Source organism: Musca autumnalis, unplaced genomic scaffold (genome assembly GCF_047663935.1).
Source record: "Musca autumnalis isolate F117 unplaced genomic scaffold, ASM4766393v1 scaffold_5, whole genome shotgun sequence".
Classification (NCBI taxonomy): Eukaryota; Metazoa; Arthropoda; class Insecta; order Diptera; family Muscidae; genus Musca; species Musca autumnalis.
The window spans coordinates 77004024-77024240 of NW_027412088.1; the positions used below are offsets into that span (position 1 = coordinate 77004024).

Genomic DNA, 20217 nt, shown 5'->3' on the forward strand with positions numbered 1-20217 from the left:
AATCTTTCGAATTTTTGATTAAATTTGTTACTACCAATTATCACTATCAAATTTGTTTTTGCTTAAAATTATCCCCACACAAAAAAAACCAACCATGTTCATTATGACGGAACACACAACAACAAATGTAATGGGCTTCACTAATTATGTTTATAAGGGAATATGCAAAACGTTCACCATATCTGTATTACCGACTCCGTTATACACTTGTTCTTCGACATTTGCCTCCGTCCTGACCTATCCCTTGTGGTTGGTTGCACATTCATTTAGTTTCGCAGCAAAAAATCAAAACATACGTACATATGTATGTATGTATGTATGTTGTATAAACAAATAACATTAAATGTGCAATAAAGCCGACCAAGAATTAATGGAATTAATCAAGCTATCATTCCTCCACTTTGTTCACTATCTGACTTACCTTTTCTTATTATTGTGGTAGACATTTTTCCATTATGTTTTTTCTGATTTTCTAGTTCAATTGTCTTCTATTTAGTTAGGATGATTTTGGAGGTTCTTTTCAATAAGAAGTTTCACATTTGTTTCTAAAACTTTTTGCACTTCACTTTGGGGTTTATAAAACTTTTTACACATCACTTTGACCGCCTTTTTCACAATGTTTTGTTTATTATTGCAATTAAATATTTTCCATTTCTTCGGTTGTAATTTGCACAATTTGCTTCCACTTTCAAGGAGTATTTTTTGCCAGCCACTTAAACACAACACACCAAGAAGGAAGAAAAATTGCAAAACAGCGAGCGCCACTAAAGAGAGTAAGGAACCAAACACCGATAAAGACGAATGAATAAACAACAATATGTTTGAAAGAAAAGTGTATGACAAATATAATAAGAACCCAGTAAACTATTTCTTAAGCTTTGTTCCAGAACCATAGACTAATGAATATACAGACGACGGATCATCCAATTTTTCCGCGGTCAAGTCAAACCCGAAAACTCAAAAAAGTTCGAAGACGATTTTTGTGGAAAATTGAAATATTTTCTTGGATATTTTTATGTGAGGATATATGCTCTGTTCCTTTACGTGCCTGAGGTTACCATTTTTAACCTGTCAAAGACATAAAGTAATAAAGACCAGACAAAATGCATGCAACAAAAAAATGTTTACGAAACAATGTATAGAAACATTACCCTTAACATGTTGCAGTTAATTCAAAATCGCAACCAAGGAGGAACATTTCATGTAATGGTATCAGAAACGAAATTTGTGAATTCAAGGATCTATTCAAGAATAATTCCATGTCAATTGGATCGGTAAATTCGGTTAAATACGTAAAAATGTATAAAAGATAAAAATGTTATATCACCATATCGTAACATAACATTATGTTAAATTCAAAATCCATTCACTGAAGAATGATAGCAAAATAATGTCTTATCTTGTTGTATTTATGTCTTTGAACCTGTAAAGTGTTCCCTTACTTTTAATAGCATACAATTTATATGATAGCAGTTTACCACTTTTACCATTTTCTGCCACTGTTACCATTTTTAAAAGTAAAGGAACAGACCAATAGTTGCCATCAAAAGCTAACCCTATGTAGTCTTTTGTCAGTCTTTGTTAGCTTTTGATGTGAACTATATCCTCAGATAAAAATATCCATGAAAATATTCAGTAGGCTATGTCAATGGTTTTTACAATCCCACAGCAGCGGGTTCCATCGTACCGGATTGACCCGAAACCATGGCAGAACTACCAGGTAGTGTTATCACACCAGCTGAACGAATATGAAAAGTCAAATCCCTTTATAAAAAAAAATTATTTTTGTTGTAATTTCCCCAAAAACATAAAGAAAGTTTTGACATAACATACAGACCTCGATTATCCGTGATGGTCGGGACCGGAGGCATTACGGATAACCGATTTTCCCGGATAATGGAGGCAATGCTTTTACGCAGTTTTTGAACATATTTTTTAAGTAAAAATGACTTAATATTGTACAATAATGTGAAAATCTGCAATTTTTATTAAATTCGTTACAGTAATCCACCAAATTTTAGAAAGATACATAATATCATCATCAGATTCATCTGAATGGACTTTGTCCCATGGTTTTTGTGATCCCATAAATACACAAATTGTGTAATACGGGGGAATTTCCAGTTTTCGTTTGTTTACTTACCCTGCGTTTACAAATGACAGGACAGTTGAGTTCATGTATTGATTGTCAAAAGCTCAAAACTTGCGTGTATGACGTAGGCGTCCAGACAACTGCAAAAACAATTGTAAAATTATGAATGGAAATCATCGATTTCTTTTCATTTTCCGTTCACTTATTTTGTTTTTGTACATATTCTTTTGTTTTCAGCACATTTGAATTATCATTTCACTTCTTTTTCACAAAAATGTCAAAAATTTGGTCTGTTCCTTTACTTTTAAAAGTGGTAAAACCGGCAAAAGTAGCAAAAGTTGTAATCTGCTTCCATATGAATTGTATGGTGTCTGAAGTAAAGGAACGCTTTTCGAGTAAAAAGTTGTAAAACTTGAAGATTCTTGCACGTAAAGGAACAGAGCTATTGTTTACCCGACTGTCTTTGAAAAAATGATGGACAGCTTGGAGACAAACGACAAATATATGCATGTGTTAGTAAATCAGAGTTGTATTTGAAGACAAACTGTCTGGTGTAAACGCCTAGTTAATCAGATTAATTGGAAAGTGTGTTTTTTCTCCCGGGTGATGAAGTTTATAACGAAAAATAGAAGAAATTGAAAAAGTCCAACATTTATTTTCTATCACGGATAATGGATTTTCCCGGATAATCGATTCACGGATAATCGAGGTTCGACTGTACATGTATTTTGTTTTTTTTTTTTTTTTTACTTTAGGTTTTAGGTAGGTTTGTTACTTTAGGTTTTGGCCTTACATATTCAAAATTTTGCGATGCCACTACCTGGGTAATTGTGCCATGACCGAAACCATGGTGTTTCGGCCAGCGGCTGCCAACCCAGCATCAAACCTATGCTGCTACAACAACAACATGGTTTTTACATGCTCTCTTTAAAAACTTTTTACTCGACAAATTTGAGCGTGTAAAAAATATATCCAGCAAAATGTTTAGCCAAAGAAGTAGATGAATCATGAGTGCAAGTGATTTCGGACTACATCTTTTTATGTGTAAGAAGTCATGATTTTTACAAGGGCATGGTGCAGCGAGAATACAGTCCATTTTGCTTCCACAGCCAACGTCTAGGATGCACTCCATTTTCGATCCACGGCACGTCTTTTGATTGAGTGCTTTTGATTGAATTTAGATACATTCTTAGGAAAGTGTTTTTTTAATCAGTTTAAGCATGCAATAAAAATGCAAGCTATTAATAATATCCCAGAATAAATAAAATGCATTTATTATTTGTGTAAAAAAGAGTATTAAGAACTTTATTATTTTAACACAAATTATAAAAAGTATCCAATAAATTCAATCGCTATTGTGTTTACTTCCTCTTCTCTCCGCCATCATGTTCCGCTCATCCAAAATGTTTTTATACCCTACACCACTATGTGGGGAGGGTATTATAAGTTGGTTTTGGCCAAAAAGTTTGTAACGCATCGAAATAATGGTCGCAGACCCATACTTATATATACCAAAATGAATGTCTCGACGAGCTGAGTCGATCTGGCTATGTGTGTCCGTCCGTCAGTCCGTCCGTCCGTCCGTCTGTCCATCTAAACCTTGTAATCACGCTACAGGTCGCATTTTTGATCGGATCGTCACGAAATTTTGCATGTTGATAGGGGTCCCGGAGGGGAAGAAGCCTATTTTGGTGATGGTCGGATAATATTTAGGGGTCGGAAAGGGCAAAAAACTTAGGTGGATAAAATGACAACGTTTTTTTCCAAACCGAATATCTCTGCTTCTATATGGGGTATACCAAAAGCAAAACCTGACAATGAAAGTAGAAAATATCACCTTTCTATTGATGTAAAGCAGGTGCTCGTAGGTGATCAAACAACGAAGATATCACAATAGAAGCAAATAAAACCCCAATTTTCACTTTTCCGATTTTAATTATATTGACGAACATCACAGCTTTGGTTGAAAACTTTCCAAAAGCAAAGTCTGACTCTGAAAGTAGAAGATCCCCTCTTAACAATGATGCAAACTAGGTCGGCGTAGGTAACCAAATAACGGAGATATCGCAATAGTCGGTAATACATCCCATTTTTCTATTTTTTTGGAAATCACGCTACAAGTCGCAATTTTGATCGGATCGTCACGAAAATTTGAGGGTTAATGGGAGTTTCATAGATGAAGAAGCCTATTGATTTTGGTGATGGTCGGATAATAATTAGGGGTCGGACTGGGCAAACACTTATTTGGAGAAAAGTCAACATTTTATTTTAAAGCCAATATCTCTGTTTCTTTAAGAGGTATATCAAAAGCAAAACCTGGCAAGGAAAGTAGAAAATATCACCTTTACAACGATGTAAAGTAGGTTATCGTAGGTGGTCAAATAGCAGAGATATGGCAATAGTCGATAATGCATCCCTTTTTCCGATTTTTTTGTAATCACGCTACAGGTCGCAATTTTGATCGGATCGTCACGAAATTTTGGGGGTTAATGAGGGTCCCAAAGAGAAAGAAGCCTATTGATGATGGTCGGATAATATTCAGGGGTAGGAATGGGCAAACACTAATTTGGAGAAAGGTCAACGTTTTATTTCAAAGACATTATCTCTGTTTCTTTAAGAGGTATATCTAAAGCAAAACCTGGCAAGGAAAGTAGAAAATATCACCTTTACAAGGATGTAAAGCAGGTTGTCATAGGTGGTCAAATAGCAGAGATATGGCAATAGTAGATAATGCATCCCATTTTCGATTTTTTTGTAATCACGCTACAGGTCGCAATTTTGATCGGATCGTCACGAATTTTTTGGGAGTTTATGCGGGTCCCACAGATGAAGAAGCCTATTTAGTTTGGTGATGGTCGGATAATATTCAGGAGTCGGACTGACTCTGAAAGTAGAAGATCCCCTCTTAACAATGATGCAAACTAGGTCGGCGTAGGTAACCAAATAACGGAGATATCGCAATAGTCGGTAATACATCCCATTTTTCTATTTTTTTGGAAATCACGCTACAAGTCGCAATTTTGATCGGATCGTCACGAAAATTTGAGGGTTAATGGGAGTCTCATAGATGAAGAAGCCTATTGATTTTGGTGATGGTCGGATAATAATTAGGGGTCGGACTGGGCAAACACTTATTTGGAGAAAAGTCAACATTTTATTTTAAAGCCAATATCTCTGTTTCTTTAAGAGGTATATCAAAAGCAAAACCTGGCAAGGAAAGTAGAAAATATCACCTTTACAACGATGTAAAGTAGGTTATCGTAGGTGGTCAAATAGCAGAGATATGGCAATAGTCGATAATGCATCCCTTTTTCCGATTTTTTTGTAATCACGCTACAGGTCGCAATTTTGATCGGATCGTCACGAAATTTTGGGGGTTAATGAGGGTCCCAAAGAGAAAGAAGCCTATTGATGATGGTCGGATAATATTCTGGGGTAGGAATGGGCAAACACTAATTTGGAGAAGGGTCAACGTTTTATTTCAAAGACATTATCTCTGTTTCTTTAAGAGGTATATCTAAAGCAAAACCTGGCAAGGAAAGTAGAAAAGATCACCTTTACAAGGATGTAAAGCAGGTTGTCGTAGGTGGTCAAATAGCTACAAGTTGGAATTTTGATCGGATAGTGACGAAATTTTTAAGGGTAGATGGGGGCCCCACAGAGGAAGAATCCTATTGATTTTGGTGATAGTCGGATAATATTTAGGGGTCGGAATGGGGAAAAACTCATTTGGAGACAAATTCAAAGTTTAATTCTTTGTGAATATATCGGCTTCTAGTAGGGGTATTCCAACGGCAAAGCCTGTCAATGGAAGAAGAAAATATTACCTTTACATTGGTGTAAAGCAGGTTGGCGAAGGTGGTCAAACAAGGGAGATACCACAATAGTCGGTAATGCATCCAATTCTTCCATTTTTTTAATCAAGCTACAGATCGTAATTTTGATCGGATGGTCACGAAATTTTGGTTGCTTGCTTATGGGGGCCCCAGAGACAAAGAGGCATATTATTTTTGGTGGTAGTCGGATTATGTTCCCTAAAAGAAATGTTTACCAGTGAAAAGTTTATGCACAGGGGTAGTGGTGTAGGGTATCACATGGTCGGCCCCGTCCCGACTATAGCCTTTGCTCACTTGTTTTATTTTGTCTTAACACCAGCTCAGCTTTCGGCAAGGACTCCAAATCCACTCCAATTATTCTACTCAAAAAGGTTTGCAACTTTTAATTAACTTAACTGTTTATATTTTTTAATTTCTAAAAAATGTTACAAATGTAGACACTCCTTTTTATCTTTTGAAGAAATAAAAATAAAGTCGTTGTTTGTAGGGATTGAAAAACTGGATTTTTTTTGTAGGGATCCCTACGCTATTGCTTCTAAAATGTTATAAATGGAGTGCATTTTTCACGACTCCGCATCAACTGCTTCAAAAAAACTATGCAATCACTGTTTCACATAGAACCACTTTAAATAAATTTTGCTGGGTAGTTACATGGTTGCCGGCGTCTGATTGGCTGGTACGTTAACTTTAACATTTGTTCCAGCTTTTTTGACGCTTTTCCATTTTTTGCGTTCCCGAACATTTTCCAAAAATTTTACTATTGTACGGGAACGAAGCTTTATTGAAAACAGGACATATTATGGGTACTTTACACGATTTGTTTTTTTCATATGAGTTGTCACTTTGCATATACACTTGTATGGAAGAAGTGACAACTCATATGTAAAAAACATACCGTGTAAAGTACCCATTAGCTTTGTTCCTTTACGTTAAAGTTTCTTCAAGTTTTACCATTTTTAACTCGGAAAGCGTTCCTTAACCCAAAAAAAAAGTAAAACTAAACTGGAAGCAATTTTTAAGAGAGTGAGAGAGGAGAAAGATCCAAAATGGCTTTCTCTTTTACTACTTTCTGCTCGACCACTTTTGTTGTGTAAAACATTGGTGCTCGCTTCCTTATGCTTGGTTTACATTTACGAAAGCCACTCGATTTCAACAGTTTTATTTGTTAAAAATAGTTTTGTTTATTAAAAATAAAAAAGAAAACGACCCAAAAATGGATTTTTCCACTTTGCAACTTTGTTCTACAAAAAAATAATACAATTAGACCTGCTATTTCCGCAATAAAATTGTTCTCAATTTCAGACCTATTTTTGACCAAGAAAATTTCACAATTTCATATTATTTTAGATTTTAAAGAGTTGTGGATAGGATTACTGCTTTAAATAATGGGTACTTTACACGATATGTATTTTACATATGCGTTGTCACTTTTTATATACAAAATGTATACGCAAAGTGACAACACATATGTAAAAAAACATATCGTGTAAAGTACCCATAATAGCACGGTTACACTACAGCTTTTTGCCGGGTTAATAGCACGGTTACACTACAGCTTTTTGCCGGGTTAACCCACTTCATGAGGATTTATTGCTTAATCTGGTCAAATCTGACCAGATTTGCCATACAAAAATTAAATCCTCTCATGACTGGGTTTATTTTAAATCCGGCACAAATCCACCAAAAATACAGAGTTGTATTCGGTATTTGTGCAAAAAAATCCAACTCTACTCAAAAAGTACCAAAAGTTTCAACTGTTTTCGCAACAGAGTTAGTCGTGTTTTACACGTTTACGATTGGTCGCATGAGATTTTATGAAGTTAAAAAATTTAAGGTTATTTGAAAATCATAAAATTATTTATTTTTTTACATTAGACACTTTTTTCAACAAAAAGTACGCTTGATACCATGATACAAAAATGTATCCCTGTGTGTAAAATATACAAATATACCAAAGAGGGGACGATATCTCATACGAGAAATTGTAAAAGTGTAAAACACGACTTTATTAGTTATTTTGTATGTATACGTAAACAAACATCAGCTGACAGTTTATATCCTCGAAAAGCTAAGTGTAACCAGCAAAGATTAACCCACTGGATCTATTAAACCCAGTGGGTTAACCTTCAATAGTGTAACCGGGGTATAACCCACTTCATGAGGATTTATTGCTTAATCTGGTCAAATCTGACCAGATTTGCCATACAAAAATTAAATCCACTCACGACTGGGTTTATTTTAAATCTGGCACAAATCCACCAAAAATACAGTGTTGTATTCGGTATTTGTGCAAAAACATCCAACTCTACTCAAAAAGTACCAAAAGTTGCAACTGTTTTTGCAACAGAGTTAGTCGTGTTTTACACGTTTACGATTGGTCGCATGAGATTTTATGGAGTTAATAAATCTAAAGTTATTTGAAAATCATAAAATTATTTATTTTTTTACTTTAGACACTTTTTTAAACAAAATGTACGCTTGATACCATGATACAAAAATGTATCCCTGTGTGTAAAATATACCAATATGAGAAATTGTCATACGAGAAATTGTAAAAGTGTAAAACACGACTTTATTAGTTATTTTGTATGTATACGTAAACAAACATCAGCTGACAGTTTATATCCTCGAAAAGCTAAGTGTAACCAGCAAAGATTAACCCACTGGATCTATTAAACCCAGTGGGTTAACCTTCAATAGTGTAACCGGGGTATTAATATTGTACAATAATGTGAAAATCTGCAATTTTTATTAAATTCGTTACGGTAGTCCACCAAATTTTAGAAAGATACATAATATCATCATCAGATTCATCTGTATTCAAAATTTTACGATGCCACTACCTGGGTAATTGTGCCATGACCGAAACCATAGTGTTTCGGCCAGCGGCTGTCAACCCAGCATCAAAGCTATCCTTCTACCATGATACAATAAGAAGGTAGCAGCAACTGCCGTTTTTGGTAACATAAGATGTCAAAATTTGACATAAATTCAATGCAATTGACACATTATTGGTGTGTTCCAGTACTACACATTTCTACACATTTTTACTCCGATAACCGATTTTTCCTTTATGTTATCAAAAAAAATAGTAAAAATGTGTAGAAATGTGCAGTACTGGAACACACCATATGTTACCATCAGCTGGGCTGATAATAGTTGTGTCTTTTTACTTGTTCAGTAATAATTATTCAGTAACTTGTTTTCAGAGATTAAGAGAGATTTTACTCTTTGATACGAAAGTTGAGAAAAAAGTAAAAAGACATCATTTAGTAAACTTTAGCAAGGTAACAGTTGATTACCAAAACAAAAACATTGGCACCAATGCATGAAAGAAAAACTAACTCCAAAACAATGAAAAAGTTCTTAAATTTTAAGCAAAATAAATAAAAATAATTAATATATTAATAAAATAATCAATAAATATAGCTAAATCGTAATATTTATAGTATTTTCCACAAAAATCAGATAAACATTGAGCAGCTGACCATTAGCAGATGATGAAAAAACAGCTGATCGAACTTGCTAAATGTTGCTGGGAAAAATTCTTTCAGCAACTTTTATGGCCTGTTCCCGTACTTTATAAAGTGGTAAAAATCGTAAAATTTGTAAAAGTCGTAAACGATTTTCATATAAATTTTGTGTACGGGAACGCAAAATGTGTTAAAGTGGTAAAAATTGTAAAAACTTTTTAGTTCTGGAACAGAGCTTTAGCAATTTCTCAGCAAACAACTGTCAAAATTGTTCTCTCACTTCGCTCTCTTTTACTGAACTTTTGCGTAAAAAGACAGCATTTAGTAACATTTCGTAATAATTATTACAAATTATCACGTAAAAAGACACACCTAATGCTATCATGCCTTCTACGTAGGTTTGTATGCTGCTACAACAACAACATGGTTTTTACATGCTCTCTTTAAAAACTTTTTACTCAACAAATTTGAGGGTGTAAAAAATATATCCAGCAAAATGTTTGGCCAAAGAAGTAGATGAATCATGAATCTAAGTGATTTCGGACTACATCTTTTTATGTGAAAGAAGTCTTGATTTTTACAAGTGCATGGTGCAGCGAGGATACAGTCCATTTTGCTTCCACAGCCAACGTCTAGGATGCACTCCATTTTCGATCCACGGCACGTCTTTTGATTGAGTGCTTTTGATTGAATTTAGATACATTCCATGGTTTCTAGAAACGCCTAATTTCATGCAATTTTTTAATGAAATTCACGCTAGTGTGGACCGGGACTTAACTGTTTGTATTTTTTAATTTCTAACAAAATGTTAAGGCTGCCATTAGACCATCTGCTTCTTCACATGTATGTTGTCACTTTGGGTATACTAATACTACAGAACAGCTGATGTCATACATGTGAAAAAGCAGATTGTCTGATGGCGGCCTAAAGGGTTGTTTACACCATCTATCAATGTCGTATGAGATGCCAAATTTTCTACCTGCGAATGTTGTACACATAGTGTAACCACTATGAAAATTTTCATCTATCAAAATGATTTGGCAACTCATATGTAATTTTTTCATTTAGGGAGCGCTCTATTTGATACGGCATTCTCGTATGTAAACATAAATCTATCAGCTGTTTACTGACATTCTCAAACAAAAAATGAAAAACAAAATCTTTTAAAAAAGAAAATGGAAAGGTATGTATTGACCTGTTCCCCTACTTTATAAAGTGGTAAAAGTCGTAAAAGTTGTAAAAGTCGTAATCGATTTTCATATAAATTTTGTGTACGGGAACGCAAAATGTGTAAAAGTGGTAAAAATTTTAAAAACTTTTTAGTTCTGGAACAGAGCTAATATTTAAATATTCAGTAAAGTAAATAAATGACGTTTACAATGTTATTTTCAGATCGATTGGTCGAAAGAAGCAGTCTTTGAAATGATTGTTTGGTGGCAAAAACATGAATGCCTCTATAACTCCAAACACCAATTCAGTTTCCTTCAACCAAAATTAAAATTTGCGGAAAATTGCAACTCAACAATAAATCTAAATAATGACAAAAACAGCTGTTTTTATATTTTTAGGTTATGTCATACGAAAATAACACTTGCAGGTATGAACGCACAAATTGAAAATTGTATGGATGACGTCAATTTTGACAAACATAGAGAATGTCGAATGGGTGAAAGAAATGGCAGCTCATATGACATTGATAGATGGTGTAAACAGCCCTTAAGGGGTGAGTACGTAAGCTGCCTTGCCTGCTTACCTTGCTTGCTTCTGATAAAAGAATAAAAAAGAAAAGGGCAACCCAGATCGAAATATGCTCGGCCTTCTTTATTCTTTTAGTCCCAATTTACATTAAACAGTTTACTTGAGGCAAGTCCTAGTTTGTAGAAGAGACACGTAAGGGGAATGGAAATGGAAAAAAAATTGCTCGTACCACCGACAATTCTCAGGCAATTCATTTTATATTTTTCGTATTTGACATTATTTCCATTGTTTTGAAAACAAAACTTGTCGGAACAGAATTGCCTTTTATAAACGCAAGAGGCAAGTTTAAAAAGGAACGAGAAAAATTGCCGCAAGTAAACACGCCTAATGTAAATTAGGACTTATTTTTATTATGTCAGAAATGGAGCAGGAAGGCAAGGCAATCAGGCAGGCTTATGTACGCAGGAATTAACAAATGTAGATACTCCTTTTCAGCTGTGTTCCTTTACTTACCTGAGGTTACCATATTTACCATTTGTTACCATTTTTAACCTGCAAAGCGTTCCTTAACCCCGAAAAGTGGTAAAACTGGCATCAATTTTTAAGAGAGTGAGAGAGGAGAGAGATCGAAAATGGCTTTCTCTTCTACCACTGGCTACCAGCAAAATTTCTGCAGGTAAAAATGGCAGAACTAATTTTTCGACTTTTGTTTGACAATTATTTCACAATGAAGAAGAAAATGGACGAAAAACAGAAGAAAAAGTCGAACGCTGATAAAACTAAATTAAAAACTGTGAAATAAAAGACGAAAATTGATTTTTTATGTTTCTTTTTGACATTGCTGCCAGATCTACCATTTTTCAGTTCCTTTACTTTTCTGGTAAAAATGTTCATGAGAGAGCAATGTTGACACTATTCTCTTTTACCACTCTTACCATTGAAAAAGTAAAGGAACAAAGCTTTTATCTTATGAGGGCGAAACCTATAGCTCTGCGTGTGCGTTCAAAAATACAAAAACAAAATACATGTATTTGTTGTTGTTTTCAATTTGAAATACATGTATTTTGTTTTTGTATTTTTGAACGCACACGCAACACGCAGAGCTATAGGTTTCGCCCTGAAGAAATAAAAATAAAGTCGTTGTTTGTAGGGATTGAAAAACTGGATTTTTTGTAGGGATCTCTAAGCTATTGCTTCTAAAATGTAATAAATGGAGTGCATTTTTCACTACTCCGCATCAACTGCTTCAAAAAAAGTATGCAATCACTATTTCACATAGAACCACTTTAAATAAATTTTGCTGGGTAGTAACATGGTTGACGGCGTCTGATTGGCTGGTACGTTAACTTTGACATTTGTTCCAGCTTTTTTGACGTTTTTCCCTTTTTGCGTTCCCGGACTATTTCAAAAAAACTTGTGTATGAGAACAAGTTTCTTCAAGTTTTACCATTTTTAACACGGAAGGCATTCCTTAACCCAAAAAAGTAGTAAAACTAAACTGGAAGCATGGCACAATTAACCAGGTAGTGGCATCGTAAAATTTTGAATATGTTATGTCAAAACTTTCTTTATGTTGTTGGGGAAATTACAACAAAAATAATTTTTTATAAAGGGATTTGACTTTTCATATTCGATCAGCTGGTGTGATACCACTACCTGGTAGTTCTGCCATGACTGGAAGCAATTTTTAAGAGAGTGAGAGAGGAGAAATAGCCAAAATGGCTTTCTCTTTTACTACTTTCTGCTCGACAAATTTCGTTGTGTAAAACGTTTGTGCTCGCTTCCTTACGGTAGCGTAAAAATAAACCACACGTATTATCTCTTTATTTCTGATTTGACATTCGTACATTTTCAAAAAACTTTTGTGTGAGAACAATTTTTTTACAGTTTTCTCTTTTACGGGTTTTACTATTAAAAAGAACGGGAACAAGCTAAAATGTCTCTCTCGAATAGCTCCCTTTTGCTGACTTTTTGTGTTAACAGACGACTTCCAGCAACAATTGGTACAAACCTATTTTTGACCAAGAAAATTTCACAATTTCATATTTTTTTTTTTAGATTTTAAAGAGTTGTGGATAGGATTACTGCTTTAAATAAGATGGGCTGATGCGTGTTCCTGGTACGATTGTGTCATGCTGTGGCCAAAATGTTTTTGTTTACGAATGAGTGTAAAGCCTAATTACCGATTGTATAGAAAGAGGGAAGGAGGTCACACCAGAGTAGTTTCATTGTAACATAACGAGTTTTTATAGGTCTGTGTTTAGACACACAAATTTCTCGGGAAAGTAAATTGAGTTTTTGCGAGAGAGCGGAGAGGAAAGAGCTTCTCAATACTCTTTCCTACCCCCTATTGCCTAAAAACTGAATTTACTTTCCCGTGTGTCTAAACACGGACTAGTACGTTTAGATTTAAATAAGCTGTGTTCCTTTACTTTTTTAATGGTAAGAGTGGTAAAAGAGAAAAGTGTCAAAATTGTTCAAAATTGCTCTCTCATGAACATTTTTACCAGAAAAGTAAAGGAACGGAAAAATGATAGGTCTGGCAGCAATGTCAGAAAAAAGCATAAAAAATCAATTTTCGTCTTTTATTTCACAGTTTTTAATTTAGTGTTGTCAGTGTTCGACTTTTTCTTCGGTTTTTCGTCCATTTTGTGAAATAATCGTCAAACAAAAGTCGAAAAATCAGTTCTGCCATTTTCTACCTGCAGAAATTTTGCTGGTAGCCTGTGGTAGAAGAGAAAGCCATTTTCGCTCTCACTCTATTAAAAATTGCTTCCAGTTTTGCCACTTTTCGGGGTTAAGGAACGCTTTGCAGGTTAAAAATGGTTAAAATGGTAACCTCAGGTAAGTAAAGGAACACAGCTATAGATTTGTAGTGCTTTTGCATATAATCGGATTTAATAAACCCACGGGTTTTAAATGTGAATTATAGTACGTTTACATATAACCGGATTTATCAAACCCACTGGGTTTCAAATGTCAATTTTATTGCTTATATTTCAAATAAATCATCAACCTTCTTTAAAACGCATTTTACATTTAACATGTTTTATAAAACATGCATCGTTTAATTGTCAATTCCATACAATATCTGTCAAATAAATGACGTAAACTCTCAAAACACGTGTTTTAAGTGAATGTGTAAAATAAGTTTAACCCTGCAAAAATCTATAATATAAAAATGGGCTTACATTGCTTATACGTCAAAAATAAATCCTCATAAATAAGGTTAACCTGGCAAAAAAAAACTATAATATAATATCCCAGCGAAAAGTTTGCCTCCAAAGAGGCAGTTAAATGATATGTACAACCCAGCAAAATAAATTGGAAGTAGTGCAATGTAGACTAGTTCTTTTACGGCATGTTTTTATGCAGTTCAAACGGAGTCGTGAAAAGGGCACTCCATTCCTCACATTTTAACCGCATTTGGATGCAATCCAAAGAATCACTTGTCACATTTTAACAACATCCGGAGGCAGTTCAACGGAGTCGTGAAAAAGGCACTCCAATTCCTCACAATTTAACAGCATCCGGATGCAGTGCAAACGGAGTCGTGAAAAAGGCACTCCGTTCACTACATTTTATTAGCAGTTGTTAGAGATCCCTACATGTACATAAATCAGTTTGTACATCTCTACAGGCAGCGGAATACATTTCCAAAAAGAGATAATCGTGTTAACATTTCCAAACATTTGTTAATACAAACTAAATAATATTTAATTTGTGAACATTTTTTCGGTAACTCACGAGAAGAAAATTTCCCAATGGAGTGCTGTTGGAGTACATGTCGAAATCTTAACTGGTGATGGGAAGGCAATATCAAACCCATTTAGCAGATGAAGCAAAAGCACTTAAGCTTGGATTAAATGAAGAGCGGAGGAAACACACATATTTGCGATTGAATTCAATAGAGAATTTTCATAATTTGTGTTAATTTAATAAAGTTATTAATATTTTATTTTGTTATTCAAAACACGTGCTCTGAACTGCCTCCTATTCTACCCCAAAGGGTCAGTTAAAATGCAATGCCAAAGGGTCAGTTAAAATGCAGTGCCAAAGGTTCAGTTAAAATGCATTGCCAAAGGGTCAGTTAAAATGCGATGCAATGGAGTGCCTCTTTCCGGGGTCACTCCCTTGTAAAAATCATGAGTGAAAATGCATAATTTGATGCACTTCCAAATCACTTGTACATATCATTTAACTGCCTCTTTGGAGGCAAACTTTTCGCTGGGAAGTGATTTGGAAGTGCATCAAATTATGCATTTTCACTCATGATTTTTACAAGGGAGTGACCCCGGAAAGAGGCACTCCATTGCATCGCATTTTAACTGACCCTTTGGCAATGCATTTTAACTGAACCTTTGGCACTGCATTTTAACTGACCCTTTGGCATTGCATTTTAACTGACCCTTTGGGGTAGAATAGGAGGCAGTTCAGAGCACGTGTTTTGAATAACAAAATAAAATATTAATAACTTTATTAAATTAACACAAATTATGAAAATTCTCTATTGAATTCAATCGCAAATATGTGTGTTTCCTCCGCTCTTCATTTAATCCAAGCTTAAGTGCTTTTGCTTCATCTGCTAAATGGGTTTGATATTGCCTTCCCATCACCAGTTAAGATTTCGACATGTACTCCAACAGCACTCCATTGGGAAATTTTCTTCTCGTGAGTTACCGAAAAAATGTTCACAAATTAAATATTATTTAGTTTGTATTAACAAATGTTTGGAAATGTTAACACGATTATCTCTTTTTGGAAATGTATTCCGCTGCCTGTAGAGATGTACAAACTGATTTATGTACATGTAGGGATCTCTAACAACTGCTAATAAAATGTAGTGAACGGAGTGCCTTTTTCACGACTCCGTTTGCACTGCATACGGATGCTGTTAAATTGTGAGGAATTGGAGTGCCTTTTTCACGACTCCGTTGAACTGCCTCCGGATGTTGTTAAAATGTGACAAGTGATTCTTTGGATTGCATCCAAATGCGGTTAAAATGTGAGGAATGGAGTGCCCTTTTCACGACTCCGTTTGAACTGCATAAAAACATGCCGTAAAAGAACTAGTCTACATTGCACTACTTCCAATTTATTTTGCTGGGATGCTATTGGTGAATCCATTGGGTTTACATTGTCAAATCCATTATGTATACGTCATGGGACAATTACCAAGGTAGTAAGGTAAGTGGTATCACACCAGCTGTTCGAATGTGAAATGTCAAATCCCTTTATCAAAAATATTTTTGTTGTAATTTCCCCAACAACGTCAAAGACCGTAATGCTTGGTTTACAAAATCCACTTGATTTCGACTGTCAATTACTTTGCGTATACGTCAAATGAAGTCTCATCTGAAATCTATTGGATTTCATTTGACGTTTAAGCAATGGAATTGACAGTTGAAATCGAGTGGATTTCGTAAATGTAAACCAAACGTAAGATGCATTAAAACTATTTTTTCCATATAGAATTGCCATTGCAAAATATATTGTGGCATATTTTGCAATAAAATAAATTTATGTATACACATTAAAAGAAAATGGAACGACGATTGATACACAAATTTGCCAAAAATTTGCAGGATCATATAAATGAATCATATCAAAACTTTAGTTTATCTTATTTTTATTTTAAACTACACATCGTCCAGTAACAATATCAACAAAAATTAAAAATTATATGTCAATGGATGCGTTGCAAAATAACCTTTGCTCTTGACAATTTGTCGCGATAAACGTTGTAAATTATTATCATTATTTACATAGCTTCCATTGAATATTTCCTTGGTTAGGGTCATTACCTTATCCCGACCATCTACACATATTGTCATAGCTGTAAGCATTTCATGATCGGCATGCTGCAAACCAATACAATATGAACGTGAAGCACGTGCTAAACTGGAAAACATGGCATAAATTGTGGTGGCCATATCGGCAACACGTCTCGACTCATTATGTCGTTCCACAATACCACTGCCATAACGGGTAAATAGCAGATCAACACACATTTGCAGACGAGCCACTGAATGTTCCAAGCACAGTGCAGCAGGTTCTAGGGTGGGGTGAACATGTTCTTTGCAGTCCATTTTTGTAACAGGATTGTCAATGGTAGATCGTTCCATAAATTTGGAGAATATGTGACCCGGATTGTAGAGAGGATTACGCTGCTTGCGTATATTATCACCCATTAATGACTGAAATTACATTTTTAAAGTACTTAAGTTAAATTTTTTACATACCACCACTACTCTTACTTACTCCAGCATGTTGAAGACCGGCTAGGGCAATGAAGATACTTAAATTATCTATAGATTCGCCTTGTGTATAAAGATGCGAAGCATTACGGAAAAATTGTTCAGTTGTTTGTCCAGCAATCAATGATTTTGGTCCAATTAAATCCAGGGATCGTATGGAAATGTTCAACAACTCCTTGAGGGTCAAATACTGAAACGAAATTAAAATGTAGCAAACAAATAGCATTTTAGAATGAAGGCCAAATAACCTTTGTCATGGCTGATTCCACAGCTACATCAGGATAATTAAACTCATCTAAAAGGCCTGCTGTCATATATATCATACTTTCCATGCTATAAACTGACAAATAGGATTTGGCCAAATGGGTTTGAACTGATTCCAAATCTCTAAAATAGCCGTACAGTTAATAACAAATATCATAAAAACAAATTCGTTTCATACTTCAACACGACACCGCATAACTTGCGGTCAATACATTCCTGTGAAACTTCATTGAGGATATTTTTGGCCAAACCCATACCAACCATGCTATTACGCAGACGACTAGATTTCAGCAAGGTATCAGCAACAACATTGCCCTCATGGGCATGTCCCAAAATTCTGGATTGAGGTACTCGGACATTATCAAATTGTACATGATGTATAGAACTGGCACCGCAACCGATGGTTGAGTGGCGATCCCCAATTTTAACACCGGGCATATTTGAGTCAACCAAAAATACTGTTGTTGAGCGTGCAGCTTCAGTTTGTACATTTGCTTTGCTTGTTTGGGCCACTACCAGAAACAGATGAACTGCATCTGAAGTTTTTGGTGGACATATGACAAATGCCTTGCCACCTTTTAGAACCCATGTATGCGTATCAAGTTCATGATGGGCGGTGGTATCGAAAAAATCATCTTCGGCGCCATCAAATTCAAAAATTGCCTCAGAAGCCACCATGGAACCTTGAACAGACATCAATCTTTTTACTCTGTGATTCTATTAATAAATGCCAAACTTACCTTCTCCCAACTTTTTTAGCAGCTGACTCTTTTGTTCATCCGTTCCCAGTTCTTGTATTACATCCACAATAGCACGATGTCCTAGTAGACTCAAAGCAACATCAGTCGTTGCAGATTCCGGTTCACTTGCCATTAAACTTTCACTGTAACCCCAGCCTTTTCCATCAAAATCCTTTGACAGATTCAAACCATACAATCCTAGTGTTTTTAAATTTTCCGGCAAATCCTTGGGCATTGTTTTGCCACTGAGAGTTACATTACTCAAATCTTCTGTGAAGAAATTCTTCAGAGGCAATAATTCATTTTGCAACTTTGACATATCTTCACGATTAATAACTTCAGGAAAGGCCAACAATTCATTGTCAACTAAACCGACAAAAAAATTCTTGACCAAGGGTAAACGAGGTGGAAGTTTATGTGTTGGCGCTCCGGCAACTTGTTCCTCCTGTTCAGGGGCATCAGTTATGGAAGAACTTGAAGCATACCTACTACTGCTAATGGCCAATCTACGTGCAGTTTTATTGATCAAACCGAATACCTGCGAAGTACGCAACATTTTGTGCGTTTTAAAATAAGTTAAACCGTTTACCATTCACGTAATTGTTAATTTTCGGCATGTAGAATGCTTCTTCTTTGCCAAAATATTCACTGCGAATGATAACCCATATGGATTTATTATGATTTCTCTCTTCATCTTCTTAAGATTGCAATTCACTGAAAATGTACCTCTATGCGTGGTGTATTGTGAATCAACAAGTTAGTCAAGACACAAACCCCAAAAATACTGGTTTTAAAATATATTGGCGCCTTTCTCTAACTAGCTCTTATGTTACACGCTAAAACTTTCATACGAAACTTTCCCATTATTTTGGCGTTCATAGGTCGAGTTCCATACAAAAGTAATTTTATGAAATTACTGTAATGGGGAACTCGACCTAAGAACGCCAAAATAATGGGAAAGTTTCGTATGAAAGTTTTAGCGTGTAACATAAGAGTAGGCGTTTACACCAGACAGTTTGTCTTCAAATACAACTCTGATTTACTAACACATACATGCATTTGTCGTTTGTCTCCCAGCTGTCCATAATTTTTTCACAGACAGTAAGGAAGACCAATTTTTGGCATTTTTGTAAAAATAAGTGAGATAATAATTGAAATGTGTTGAAAATAAAAGAACATGAACAAAAACAAAAACAAAATATGTGAACGGAAAACAAAAAGAAGTCGATAATTTTCATTCAAAATTTTACAACTGTTTTTGCAGTTGTCTGGACGCCTACGTCACTCAGGCAAGTTGTGGGATTTTGACAATCAATATATGAAGTCAACCGTCCTGTCATTTGTAAACGCAGTTTTGACAGTTTTCTCCTTTATAAAAATTTTCATTTCACATTTTCATAGAAACAAAATTCAGTTGAATCCATAGGATTCTACTTCTATGAAAATTTGAAAGGAAAAATATTGAAATCTAGCAGCATTAAAAATAATGAAATCTAGCAGCTCATTGCGGGTAAAAAGCGATAAAAACTGGAAAAGACCGTTTGCATTAAAGTTTTTTGTCGGGTTAACGTATACGCAATAGAATTAATATTTGTAATCCAGTGAATTTATTAAATCCGGTTATATGCAATACCAAATTATTCCGTTTGTACCACAAAACGGAAAATATCTGTTGTGGAATTCTGTAACTCATTTTTGAGTTACCGAAAAAAATCGGTAAAATTACAAACCAAAATAAAAGAAAAGGTGAGAATACAATCAATCGTAGCTTGCTTCAAAAAATAGCTCTGTTCCTTTACGTTCAAGAATCTTCAAGTTTTACCACTTTCTACTCGAAAATCGTTCCTTTACTTCAGA

At 34.9% G+C, this 20217-nt stretch overlaps 2 protein-coding genes across 3 annotated transcripts in view; both read right to left on the reverse strand.

The window, feature by feature from the left end:
* Nucleotides 1–748, reverse strand: part of tou (bromodomain adjacent to zinc finger domain 2B toutatis) — a 402453-nt gene extending 401705 nt beyond the window's left edge. Inside the window, exon 1 of one of the 2 annotated variants that reach the window (XM_073956126.1) lies at nucleotides 422–748. The gene's annotated coding sequence lies outside the window, so the exon portion shown is untranslated. The remainder of the gene's footprint in view (nucleotides 1–421) is intronic. The other variant, XM_073956120.1, reaches the window with a different exon arrangement.
* Nucleotides 749–16711: 15963 nt separating this feature from the next.
* On the reverse strand, nucleotides 16712–19039 carry Egm (acyl-CoA dehydrogenase family member enigma). The gene is made up of 5 exons (XM_073991369.1): nucleotides 18361–19039; nucleotides 17799–18303; nucleotides 17605–17743; nucleotides 17361–17546; nucleotides 16712–17296 (listed from the first exon to the last, which is right to left on the reverse strand). Exons 1-5 carry the CDS (start codon nucleotides 18950–18952, stop codon nucleotides 16772–16774), a joined length of 1947 nt encoding a protein of 648 aa, XP_073847470.1. The 5' UTR covers nucleotides 18953–19039; the 3' UTR covers nucleotides 16712–16771.
* Nucleotides 19040–20217: the final 1178 nt, after the last annotated feature.